At 37.4% G+C, this 14370-nt stretch overlaps 1 protein-coding gene across 1 annotated transcript in view; it reads left to right on the top strand.

Moving 5' to 3' along the window:
• USH2A (usherin) overlaps positions 1-14370 on the top strand; it is a 939490-nt gene that overhangs the window by 133582 nt on the left and 791538 nt on the right. The window contains exons 9-10 of the mRNA XM_069544562.1: positions 2047-2242; positions 6238-6368. Of these exons, the coding sequence (XP_069400663.1) occupies positions 2047-2242; positions 6238-6368 (327 nt within the window). The remainder of the gene's footprint in view (positions 1-2046; positions 2243-6237; positions 6369-14370) is intronic.

The following is a 14370-nucleotide window of genomic DNA, read 5'->3' as shown; positions in this document are numbered from 1 at the left end:
TTGCTTTTCAGTTTTTGAAGCTTCTAGTGATGTATCTGTCATCTAGTTCAGAGATTCCCTCTTCAGCCTTGTGCAGTCTACCACTAAGCTCATCAAAGGCATTGTTCATTTTTAGTACAGTGTTTTTGATCTTCAGTGTTTGCTTTTTGTTCTTGCATGGAATTTCCATCTCTCTGCTATCTTCATCTCTTCTTGCACGCTCTCTGCTTGATCCATTAGAGTCCATAGCATATTAATCTTGCACACATGTGTGCTAGGTCACTTCAGTCACGTCTGACTCTTTGCGACCTCTTGAAGCATACCCTGTCAGACTCCTCTGTCCATGGGATTCTCCAGGCAAGAATAGTGACATGATTTGCCATGCCTTTCTCCAGGAGATATTCCTGACCTAGGACTTGAACTTATGTCCCTTAAATTTCCTGCATTGATGGGCAGGTTCTTTACCACTAGTGCTACCTGGGAAGCCTGATAATTCTAACATCTCTGCCATAGCAACTCTGATGTTTGCTCTTTCTGGTATGCCTTGAATTTTTTTTTTCCTTTCTTGAAAAGCAGACGTGATGTGCCAGTTGAAATGAACTACTGTAAACAGGTTTTTAGCAATCTGCTGGTGAGGAGGGGAGGGGGTATGTTCTATAGTCTTATGATTAGGCTTCAGTCTTTCAGTGAGCCTTTTCCTCTGGACTATGAATTTCATGTGTGCCTTTGTTGCCACTACCCACCTCCCCTTTAGGTGGGACAGGAAGACTGGAGGGGGCTGGAATTTAGTGTTTCTCTTTTTCAGGTCAGTTAGGCTCTGATCAGCTACTTTATCCTAAGGCAGATATTGATCAGAAGAACAAAAGTGTTCTTATGTATTTAAAAATGCTCCCTTTCTTCTCCCTCTGCCAGAAGCATCAGGTCGTTTTCCCCTAAGTTTACCTACTGTGAGAACATGGTCAAAATTGTGGGGACCCCCTTATTACCCTGGAGTTTTCAAATCTCAGACTTGTCCACACTAAACTTCCAACAAAATATCAATTATATTTCAGATTTTCCACCCCAGCATTCATTTCTATGGAAGCTTCTGCCAATGAATCTTTGTTTCTATAGCTGTCAGTTCAGTTCAGTCACTCAGTTGTGTCCGACTCTTTGTGACTGCATGGACTGCAGCGCACCAGGCTTCCCTGTCCATCACCAGCTCCCAAAGCTTACTCAAACTCATGTCCATAAAGTCGGTGATGCCATTCAACCATCTCATCCTCATCGTCCCCTTCTCCTCCCTCTTTAAATCTTTTCCAGCATCAGGGTCTTTTCCAATGAGTCAGTTCTTCACCTCAGGTGACCTAAGTATTGGAGTTTCAGCTTCAGCATCAGTCCTTCCAAAGAATATTCAGGACTGATTTCCTTTAGGGTGGACTGGTTGGATCTCTTTGCAGTCCAAGGGACTCTCAAGAGTCTTCTCCAACACCACAGTTCAAAAGCATCAATTCTTTGGTGCTCAGCTTTCTTCATAGTCCAACTCTCACATCTATACATGATGACTGGAAAAACCATAGCTTTGACTAGACAGACCTTTGTTGGCCTCCTATAGCTGAGACTCCCTGTATTTGCCTGTTTCTCCAATCTTAGGGACAGCTGTTTGCCCTGTGTCCCCCACTTAGGTATGGAGGGAGAGTCATTGTTTTTTTCATTCTGTTCAACATATTATTTTTTGTTATGATGGAGTGATGACTCTAAGCTCTTTACTTGGTAGAACCAGGACTTAAAAGTCAAGTTTTTAATGTTTTGAGAAAAAATTTCAGATTGTGAAACAATCATAATTTCCCCCAGTGGTTATTAAGATCACTTTACATGGTTTCAGCTTTCATTTTCACTTTTATAAATCTGTGTGACCATGTCTGTAATATGCTGATTTCTGATGTATAAAACAGTTTAAAAATACAATAGTGGCTGGCTTTTAACTTTTTGATATTAGCTTTCTATCTAGTGAAAGTATCTGATAGGTAAATGAAAAGAAAAAATACAGCTTTATATATTTATCATTCTGGTATTACTTTATTCTAGTGTGATCGCTGCCTGCCTCTTTATAATAACAAGCCTTTCCGCCAAAGTGATCATGTTCATGCCTTTAACTGTAAACCCTGTGAGTGCAACAGCCATTCCAGAAGCTGCCACTACAACATCTCAGTGGATCCCTTCCCACTGGAGCACTACAGAGGAGGTGGAGGAGTTTGTGATGACTGTGAGCATAACACTGCAGGTAACTAGATAATAACACAAGTAACAAAGATAAACTTGACCTACATATAATGCATATTATTTTAAATTATATATTGCTATTCTATTTAAGAAAGTGCTTTCATACTATTAAGTTTGAAAACTACTCTGGTTTACCAAATATTCATAATTCCAATTGGATAGCTTTCAAATACTGGAGTCTTAAACTATATAATTTCAGGAAAAGGATTTTTTAAAATAAGTTCACACCATTTGATTAGATCATAAATATGTATTGGATAAATCAAGAATTGCTGTAGTATTCTGAATGTATTATTGTTGCCATTTAGTCACTAAGTTGTGTCCAACCCTTTTGAGATCCCATGGACTGTAGTCCACCAGGCTCCTCTATCCATGGGATTTCCCAGGTAAGAATACTAGAGTGGATCACCTTCTCCAAAGTTCCTTCTCCAATTCTGAATGTATATATTCTAAAAATAAATTTTCTTGTTTGACCCAGATCTTCTACTATTCCTGGATTCTCATGTAGAGATGTTTGCATGTCAGATTTGACATGGACTCTGATAATCTGGGAATCCTCTTTTTAAAAATTTTCATTAAAAGCAGAAACCTACTATTAAAGTCTTGTTTCAAGAACCAACCAGCATTTTGACTAGTCATTGAAAAATTACTATTTTATGGAAGGCTGATATGTTAAAAGCAGAAAAGTTAAAACCCAGAAAGATGTTATGGGGAGGGAGGTGGGAGGGGGGTTCATGTTTGGGAATGCATGTAAGAATTAAAGATTTTAAAATTTAAAAAATAAAAAACTAAAATTTAAAAAAATAAAAATAAAATGGCTTATAAGCAAAAAAAAAAAAAAGCAGAAATGATGATATCAGAATTTGTAAAATATAATGGCCCAAGTCTGATGGGTTTGAAATTATGCTACTTTGAAGCATGAATGAATTTGCTAGATAATTACTGATAATGTAAAATGGTACAAGCTCTTGGCTAGGTTCTGGGAATATAAACATTATTAAGATGATGAATTTTATTGTCTTTGTATGGATTATTACATGGTGGTGGTTTGTTGTTGTTTTTGTTTAGTCACTAAGTTGTGTTCATTTCTTTGTGACCCCATGAACTGTACCCAACACGGTTCTTGTGTCCATGAGATTTCCCAGGCAAGAATACTAGAGTGGGTTGCCATTTCCTCCTCCAGGGGATCTTTTGATGTAGGGATTGTACCCGTGTCTCAGTATTGGCAGGCAGATTTTTTTTTTTAAACCACTGAGCCACCTGGGAAGCCCACATGGTGGTAAAGACACCCTACTAAAGGAAGAAATTAAAAGGTTTGATGAATGCTAAAGTGGAGAAGAGTAGTAGGAGTTAACCAGGTTAAGGAGTAGGGGTAGATATTAGGGTGAAGACAAAGTTTTCCAGTAAGAGAAACAGTTGCAACATGGCCGAGAGGAAACAGAAATATGGCGTACTTGCAGAAGTGCAGATGGTTGATTGTAAGAAAAGGAACCGGGAAGAAAGGCAGAGCTCAGATGCTAGAGGGCCATCTAAACTATGATAAAGAGATTGGCTTGTACCCTAAAGTTAATGAGATGCCACATATGGGCACTTTGGGAAAGTATTTTGGTTTTGAAATATCCATCAGGTTATAGAGAATGGTTTGCAGAGGGTCAGACTGGTTTGGGAAAACCAGTTAGTCAGGTGTTACAACAGTTCAGATGAAAAAAATGTGGGAAAACAATTAAGGTGGTGTGAATAGGTATGAGTGGATCCAGTAGATATTTAGAGTAGAAAGTGATGGCATTTTCTAAGCAAGGTGCAGAGTATAGATAAGGGAAGTATGAAGAGTCAAGACTTATGACTAACCCTCTAGTTTGAGCAGCACAGTCAAAATTGGTACCAGCTATTAAGATAGGATACAAAGGATCAAATTTAAGGAGAAAATGGCAAATTCTGTTTTGAACATGTTCCCTGTATGTTTCCAAGAAACAAAGAATAAACTCTCTTTGACACATACTCCTTGGAAGAAAAGTTATGGCCAACCTAGGCAGCATATTTAAAAAGCAAAGGTGTTACTTTGCCAACAAAGGTCCATCTAGTCAAGGCTATGGTTTTTCCAGTAGTCATGTATGGATGTGAGAGTTGGACTATAAAGAAAGCTGAGTGCCGAAGAATTGATTCTTTTGAACTATGGTGTTGGAGAAGACTCTTGAGAGTCCCTTGGACTGCAAGGAGATCCAACCAGTCCATCCTATAGGAAATCAGTCCTGAATATTCATTGGAAGAACTAATATCGAAGCTGAAACTCCAATACTTTGGCCACCTGATGCAAAGAACTGACTCATTGGAAAAGACCCTGATGCTGGGAAAGATTAAAGGCGGGAGGAGAAGGGGACAACAGAGGATGAGATGGTTGGATGGCATCACCAACTCAATGGACATGAATTTGAGTAAGCTCTGTGTGTTGATGATGGACAGGGAAACCTGATGTGCTGCAGTCCATGAGGTTGCAAGGAGTTGGGCACGACTTAGTGACTAAACTGAACTGAACTGAGGCAGTCAGAAACAGTTCTGAAACTCCTTTCTCAAAGAAAGCCTTCCATGATTCTTCAGAGAAGATCAGTATAATCTGTGTACTTGAGTGGCATCTTAGGCTTATCACAGCTTTTAAATGTATATTTATTCCTGTGATTATTTAATTAGGATTCTTCTTACCTGCTAGACTATAAGATAGCCCTGTAAAAAGGGTGCATTGTGTATTTTCCTCAGCACTTAGCATAGTATTTGGAATGTGGTAATCACTCAATAAATATTCATTGAATGATTAACAAAGAAGAGATTTCTAGATTGGAGATATAAATTTGGGAGTCATCAGCATATATAAATGGAAATATCCTAGACATAAATCCATTTTATTTTTAATTAGCCTATATTCAATATCCATTAGAATGTGAGTTTTTCGTTTGATTATGTTATTTTCATGATGATGTTTAGTCACTAAGTTATGTCTGACTCTTGCAACCCCATGGATTGTAGCCTGCCAGGCTCCTGTGTCCATGGGGTTCTCCAGGCAAGAATACTGGAATGGGTTGCCATTTCCTTCTCCAGGGGATCTTCCTGACCCAAAGATTTAACCCAGGTCTCCTGCATTGCAGGCAGATTTTTCATCTACTGAGCTATGAGGGAGGCCCAAGTTACTTTCAGTCTTCTAACATTGGGCCTATTTCAGCAATATTTGAGCAAAAATGCATCATGTTTAAAGGGGGAATTGACAGCCTTGACTTTTATTTCAATGATCTGATATGCTACTCATATTTACTCTAGAAACTGCCTCTAATTTATATTGTTTTCTAATATAAGATGGAAAAGGAAATTTTCTGAATAATAAGTTGTAAACAGCAGGAATTAGCTCATATTTCTAAAGTGTCAAGATATTCTAACATTTAATATGAAATTTATTTGGTGTAGCTAAATATAAAATTGTATTTTGATATTTGAAATGAAAAATAATGGCCATAGGCACCAATAGATTTAATCACATTGATTATAGAATAATAAATTACAGTAAGAGTAGTCTTCTATTTTATCAGATTTAGTTCCAGAAAAATATTTTAATACTATATGCTTATTTGCTTCCAACTCTATAGCTATCTTCTCCTACACATGTAGAAATTTCTCATATTCGATTTAGATTCAGTACCTGATCTGAAACTAAAGTTTTAAGTTTGGAAATAAACTATTTCAAAATGTATGGGCCCCTGCAAAGCACAGGTTTTTAGAAGTGTGGTATTATATAACAGATGGGAGTTTAATGAAGTAAAGCACATTTTGTAACAGGTTCATTGTTTCATATGCTGTGGATCACTAAACTGGCAGGTAGAGATGAAAGGTACATTAAAATGGACGTCCCGAAAATTATAGAATTCCCTCAAAGGAATACAGTCTTTAATTTTGAATTATGCAGCTGATTTTAATGAATTGAAAGTCATAATGCATAACCTTTCCCTTATGCAGGAAAGAACTGTGAGCAGTGTAAGGATTACTTTTTCCGACAAGTTGGTGCAGATCCTTCAGCCATAGATGTTTGCAGACCCTGTGATTGTGATAAAGTTGGCACAAGAAACAGGAGCTTCCTTTGTGATCAGGTGAGTTCTCACTGTCAAAGAACAGCAGTCTTTCAGGAACAAATTCAAGATATGGTCCATCAGTGAAATTGAGGACTATACCAGGAAGTATTTCAAAGAGAAGTTGCTTTAAGGGTATTTCTGTGGAACTTTTAATATGAACATGAAATATAAGGTTACCTGGATGGTTCTTTGCACATTAAGATAGGCTCATTTTATTTTTTAGTTTGCAGTTGTCAAAAAATTGGGAGGTAGGATGTTCCATAAACAAAAAAGGAAGTTAAGTACATGCCTGGGGATTATTTGTGAATTAATATTAATAAGTGATATTAGGTAAACAAGAACAGTTTTCCTCCCAATTTCATAGATGATAGTATAGCAAAAATCACACATAGATCCAAATTGAAATTATGATAAATTTCTTGTAACCTTTTCTATAACAGTACAATGTTTCTATAATTTTATAAGTTTTAATTACCAACATTGCAAATGATGTCTGACCTGTATTAACACAGATCCTAACTGTATTACCAATCAGGAAAAGTAGCTCCATATTTAAATGTGCTGTCTTCAACTGAAGCTTTTCCCCTCTTCTGATAGTCCTACCACAGAAAAATAGATAAAGGGCAAATTTGCATTGAAGAACTAATTCAATGATTGTATTAATTTTTAAAATATTTTTTTAAAGATTTATTTATTTATTTTATTTTTTGACTGTGCTGGGACTTCATTCCTGTGCACAGGCTTTCTCTAATTGTGGCAAGTAGGGCCTGCTCTCTAGTTGTGCTGCTCAGGCTTCTTAAGGCAGTGGCTTCTCTCTTGTGTGGAGCACAGGCTCTAGGAACATGGGCTCAGTAGTTGCGGCTCATGGGTTTAGTTGCTCCACGGCACGTGGGATCTTCCCAGACCAGGGATTGAACCAGTGTCCCTTGCTTTGCAAGGCGGATTCTTAACTACCAGACCACCAAGGAAGCCCTGATTGTGTTAATTTTTAATAATTAAATTCTTTTGCAAATAGTTGAGAATGCAGTGGCCAAGAGCATAAGCCACAATCTGGTTAAAGAAAAAAAAAAGTTTTTAAGTTGCAATGTAAATATAATAAGTTCAAGGCAAAATGTATTTGTCATATAACTTGTAGCATGCACAAAAACTTTTTTAACAATTAAAAGCCAAATATAATGTAAAGTAAAATGTTTATATTTTGAAGACCATCATATTAACCATAGTGTGTTAATGAAAGAGCATTTTATGCTTCATTGGAATGCTAAAGAGTAGACAAATAATCAACAAAGGCAGTTTCTATGGTTTTTATATGGTAATATTGGGGCACTATTTTCTGAAAGAATCACATTGTATTTTTTATATATGTTGATTATTAAAATCTGTGTCTTTACACATCTCATCCTTACACACTTGCCCTGAAATTTCAGTATATATGACTTTTGCTTATTATCCAAATCTCAACTTAAATACTGATATATCCTTTGAGATCTCTTCACTCACCAAGCAATTAAAGAACATTCTTAAACCACTGTATTTCTCATCATCCAATTGTATTTTCATTATGAAAGTGAAAGTGAAGGTTGCTTAGTCTTGTCGGACTCTTTGCGACTCCATGGACTATACAGTCCATGGAATTCTCCAGGCCAGAATACTCTCCAGGGGATCTTCCTGACCTAGGGATCAAACCCAGGTCTTTCACGTTGCAGGCAGATTCTTTACCAGCTGAGCTACAAGGGAAGCCCATTTTCCTATAGCCTTTATCTAATTAGGCAAATTTATTTATACACTCTGTCTTCTCTCTGTTCAACACAAGCAACATGGTTTCAGTCATGTAATGAGTACTCTACATGTATTTGTTTACTAAATGCTGAGAAAATGAGAGATTCTGTCTGAGCACTAATGTCATGGTCAGATGGTCATTTAGAAGGGTTATTATAATAATATGAGCAATATATAAAGCTTTTGCTTAAATATATTTTCTCCCTCAAGACCTAAGGTCAAGTAATTTTAGTGTACAGTATTAAAAACTTTTTGGCTTTTCATACTGTTCATGGGGTTCTCAAGGCAAGAATACTGAAGTGCTTCGCCATTCCCTTCTCCAGTGGACCATGTTTTGTTAGAACTCGTCTGCCTTGGGTGGCCCTACATGGCATGGCTCATGGTGTCATTGAGTTAGACAAGGCTGTGGTCCATGTGATCAGTTTGTTAGTTTTCTGTGATTGTGGTTTTCATTCTGTCTGCCCTGATGGATAAGGATAAGAGGCTTTTAGAAGCTTCCTGATGGGAGAGACTGACTGGGGAATCTGAGTCTTGTTCTGATGGGTGGGGCCATGCTTAGTAAATCTTTAATCCAACTTTCTGGACTGTGTTCCCTCCCTGTTGTTTGGCCTGAGGCAGAACTGTGGTGGGGGTAATGGAGGTAATGGTGATCTCTTTCAAAAGGACTTAGGCCCGCACTGTCGTATTCAGTGCCCCTGACCCCACAGCAGGCCACTGTTGACCCACACCTCTGCTAGAGACTGACTCCTGGACACTCACAGGCAAGTCTGGCTCAGCCTCTTGTGTGGACACTGCCCCTTTCTCCTGGCTCCTGGTATGCACAAAGTTTTGTTTGTGCCCTCCAAGAGTCTGTTTCCCCAGTCCTGTGGAAGTTCTTTCCCACTGGCCTCCAAAGTCAAATTCCCTGGGGATTCTCAGTCCCTTTGTTGGATCTTCAGGTTGGGAAATCTGCTGTGGGTCCTGGAACTTTCTTAACAATGTGAGAATTTCTTTGGTATAATTTTTCTGCAGTTTGTGGGTTGTATGCTTGGCAGCTTTATGGTGGGGCTAATGGCAACACCCTCTAAAATGGCTTATGCCACATGCTGTGTCTCCCAGGTCTGCTACAGCCAGAGCCCTTATCCCCAGAGCAGGCCACCACTGACCCGTGCCTTCACAGGAGACACTCAAAAGCAGGTCTGGTTGGGGGGGTCTCTAGGTCCTGGTGAGTACAGGTTTTGTTTGAGCCCTCCAAGGTCTCTGGTGGGTATGGAGTTTGATTCAAAATATGATTTCACCCCTCCTACCATCTTACTGGGGCTTCTCCTTTGCCCTTTTACATTGGGTATTTTTTTTTGGTGGGATGCAACATTCTCTGGTCAATTGTTGTTCAGCAGCGAGTTACAAGTTTGGAGTTCTCGCAGAAGTTGAGCACACATCCTTCTACTCTGCCATCTTGTGCTGGCTTAAAATTCAACATTCAAAAAACTAAGATCATGGCATCTGGTCCCATCACTTTATGGTAAGTAGATGGGGAAACAATGGAAACAGTGGCAGACTATTTTCTTGGGCTCCAAAATCACTGCAGATGGTGACTGCAGCCATGAAATTAAAAGACACTTGCTCCTTGGAAGAAGAGCTATGACTAACCTAGACAGCATATTAAAAGGCAGAGACATTACTTTGTCAACAAAGGTCTGTCTAGTCAAAGCTATGGTTTTGCCAGTAGTCATGTATGGACATAAGAGTTGGACCATAAAGAAAGCTGAGTGCTGAAGAATTAGCGTTTTTTTAACTTATGGTGTTGAAGAAGACTCCTGAGAGACCATTGGACAGCAAGGAGATCAAACAGTCAATCCTAAAGGAATTCAGTTCTGAATATTCATTGGAAGAACTGATGCTGAAGGTGAAACTCCAATACTTTGACCACCTGATGTGAAGAACTGATGGACTGGAAACAACCCCAATGCTGGGAAAGATTGAAATCAGAAGGAAAAGGGGACAACAGAGAATGAGATGGTTGGATGGCATCACCGACTTGATGGACATGAATTTGAGCAAGCTCTGGGAGTTGGTGATGGACAGGGAAGCCTAGCGTGCTTCAACCCATGGGCTTTCAAAGATTTGGACATGACTGAGTGACTGGAGTGAACTGAACTGAACTGATTAAAAAACTGTGAACCAAAGTTATAATTCTCAAAGTTTCGTTTATTTGTCAGAACTCGTGTGAACTAAAGTATAACATACTTTCTCCTCAGGTGTACAACTCAGACATGCAAGAAATTAGAATCTAATTTTTCTCAAATTTCTCTCTCAACTCCATTTCACAGAAGTAGGAGGTAGTTTTGATAGTTCTGTGCTTGTAAATATTTAACAACTACATATCTGACAAAAACAAAACCCGCTATGATCAATGTAAGCTACTAATGAAAGGTCACTGAATGTGAACTTGGGAAGAATGGTTCTATCATACAATGGAAACTTTGTTGTTGTTCAGTCACTCAGTCATGTCCAACTCTTTGTGATCCCATGGACTGCAGCATGCCAGGCTTCCCTGTCCTTCACTATCTCCTGGAGTTGGCTTAAACCCAAGTCCATTGAATTGATGATGCCATCCAACAATCTCATACTCTATCATCCCCTTCTCCTCCTGCCTTCAATCTTTCCTGGCATCAGGGTCTTTTCCAATGAGTCAGCTCTTTGCATCAGATAGCCAAAATATTAGAGCTTCAGTATCAGCCCTTCCAATGAATACTCTGGGTTGATATCCTTTAGGATTGACTGGTTTGATCTCCTTGCTCTCAAGAGACTCTCAAGGGACTCTCAAGAGTCTTCTCTAGCACCTCAGTTCAAAAGCATCGATTCTTCAGTGCTCAGCCTTCCTTATGGTCTAATGGTCACATCATACATGATCACTGGAAAAACCATGGCTTTGACTGTATGGACCTTTGTCAGCAAAGTCATGTCTCTGCTTTTTAATATGCTGTCTAGGATGGACAATGGAGAATGTTTCAGTACAATACTGTCTCTAGGTCTCTTTCCCCACCTCTCATGGGGTGAATCTAATTTTGGGGCAGAATTGTACACTAGGACAATGACATTTCAGAAGGTATGACCTCTCTGACCATTAATGTCATCAATATAAATAGGCATCCTTTGAGATCTTGTGGAAATGGAGGTGTTTCTCCTCTCCCAGCTTGGGCAGTGTTTTCAGAGTCCTAGTGGGGAGCCAAAACTCCAAGTTCTGCCTGTGAGAACATGAAGGCTCGCGCCTGGTGGGTCAGTGGAGCCAGAGTGGAGAATCTTGATTTCTATGCCCACCTGGCAATATCGAGGCAACATCCCCTCTTTCCACCAGAGGAGTTTCATAGGAGGCCTGACTGTTGAAGCAATGGTTAAGCAAGATTCAGATTCTTATAACACCAAAATGTCCAGTTTCCAATAGGATAATGACAATCAACAATATCAGTATCAAGATGATTCAGATGTTAGAATTATCATATAAGGATTTTAAAGCACCCATACATTTGTCTTCAGCATATACCTAAAATTTGGCTAAAGAAACTTCTCTGAACAGAAAGAAAATGGCACAAAAAGGAATCTGGAAACATCAGGAACAGGAAGGCATGAAAAACTAAAATATGGCTACCTATAATATATTTTCCCTATTAGAGTCTTTAAAATTTTTTGAAGATCACTATCTAGTGTGATTTTCAATGTATTAGAGGAGATATGTAAAACACTTATTTTTACAATGGAGAGGATAAGAGAATGTAAGTGGCAGTAATTTTTCTATCCTTAACTGGAATTGGTAAATTTTTTAAAAAAATAGCAGACTTTAATATATGTAAATATAATGTAATATCTAAGTAACAACTAAAAAGGCTATAAAAATGTGCTCCAAAACACAACAGATAATTAAAATGGAATTCTAAAAAGATGTTAAAGTAAAAAAATTATGATAAAATATCTTTAAGTAACCTGCAATAACACAGGGAGAAAGTAAATAGAGATTGAAAAGCATATAGAATAAATTAAAACCAAAAAAATAAAATGGCATGTCTATTAAGCCTTTATTTAACAATAATGTCATTAAATGTAATTGGTCTAATAAAGCAATTTAAAAAGAGTGACAGAACAGATTTAAAAAATCATTGCCCACTGTCTGCTTTTATGGAAAAAAGTTCACTTTAAGTATTAATTTATGTCCTTTAAGGCTGAACATAAAAGGGATAGAAAAACTTATGCAAAAATTAATAAAAAGAAAGCAAGAGTTTCAATAATAATAGCAGATAATGTGGAATACAGAGCAAATAAAATTTGAGACAGAGATATTACGTGATAATCAGAGATAGAAACTGAGACAAAGATATATACATAATGATCAAAGAGCCAATCAAGCAAGAAGACATAGAAATCATAAATGTGTTTGTATCAGTCAGCAGCACTGCAAAATATATGAAGAAAAACTAAGACCTTAAAGGATAAATAAACAAAAGAAAATCCAACGTTTGATAGAACAATAGAAATTCATCAAGAATACAGAAGTAAAAAATATCTTCCAACCAAAAAATCTATCTGACATTTGATGAATAGTCCCTCAACAATACTAGAATACGCATATTAATTATACAAGGCAGAAAATATCCTGGGACATATAGCAAACCTTAATGAATTAAAAGAACTAAAACCATACAAAAATATGAAATATGAAAATCCCTGGGTGCAAATAAAGCAGGGACACAAGGGAATATTATGACCCTAAGTGCTTACTTTAAAAAAGAGAAAAAAATTATCAAAGCTATAATCTGAATTCTCAATTCAAGAAATAAGAAAGAAAAAGCAAAGTCACTTCAAAGCAAGCAGATTAAATTAAATAATTAAACTAAGAGCAGAAATGCACATCAAAACAGAAAAACAATAGAAAAATTCAACAAAAGACATGGATCTCTGGAAAGGTAAATTAAATTGACATGTATCTACCAAGACTGGCAAAGAAAAAATAAAACGAATTGCTAAGCAAAAATGAAACCGGAAGTATCACTTCAGATCTTGCAGACATCAAAAGAATAATAAGAGAATATTACCAGTAACCTCTACACTCATGCATATTACAACTTAGATGAAATGAAATATTTCCTCAATAAGTGCAAATTGCCAACTCACCCAACATGATATAGATAATTTGAATAACTCTACAACTATTAAGGTATTTGAATTCATAATTAAAAACCAACCAAAGACAAAATCTCGATGCCTTAATGTTTTACTGGAGAATTCTACCAAATATTTTCAAAGTAATTCGTGTGAGTTCTGCATCTCTGACAGAAAATAGAAAAGAAATGAAGACATTCTAACTCATTTGGTGAATGTATTATCTTGATAGTGTTAGGTAGTTAGAATAGGAAAAAGGAGTCTAGAAGGGTGGTGGCAAAAAGACAAGGAAGGGAAAAGCCCTCAATAATAGAACAAAGGAATGTCCGAGGACTGGAGTGAGGACCTCAGGTAAAACAAACAGCAGTCCTGGCTAGCCCCGTTTACACAGGGCAGGCCCAGGGGGAGGAGAAAAAGCATATAAAAAGAGGAGCCAAAATTGGGCCAGGGACCTCTCTTCTCTTTGTGTCTTTTGGGTTGGCATGCCCTCATGCCTCAAGGATGTATTTTCCTTTACTTTCTAAATAAAACTGAGCTGTAACACTGGTCCATCTGAGGGCTATAATGCTGGTCCATCACTTCAAATTTTTGTTGCTATGAGACAGAACCGGAGGAAATTACACACTCCCCTGACAATAGGAAACAACACAAAGACTGTGCATGAAAGAAAAACACAAACCAATATCATTCATGAATCAAGAAAGCAATGATTTTTACAAATTTTTAGCACATGAATTATTCAGCAGTATTTTTAAATGGTTAAATGCAAAGACCAAAGTGATTGTGTTCTAGGAATGCATTATTTCAATATTTGAAAATCAAAAAATATAATCAACTTATTTTCCGCTAAGGAAAATGTCACCTGATTATTAATAATGTTTTCAGAAAGAGTATTTGGCAAAATTTAATTCACATTCATGATAAATACTCTTAGAAAACTACAAATGGAGAATTTCTTCAATTTGAAAACAAATGTCTATATAATACCCACCTACTGATGACCACCTACTTTTAAATGAAAACACTCAGTGAAAAACAATGCTCTCCCCCTAAGGTCAGAAATAAGACAACAATGTTCTATTGAACACTGTATTGTAGGTTCCAGCTA

This window comes from Ovis canadensis, chromosome 12 (genome assembly GCF_042477335.2).
Source record: "Ovis canadensis isolate MfBH-ARS-UI-01 breed Bighorn chromosome 12, ARS-UI_OviCan_v2, whole genome shotgun sequence".
NCBI lineage: Eukaryota > Metazoa > Chordata > Mammalia > Artiodactyla > Bovidae > Ovis > Ovis canadensis.
This window is presented reverse-complemented; position numbering and strand designations above follow the sequence as displayed.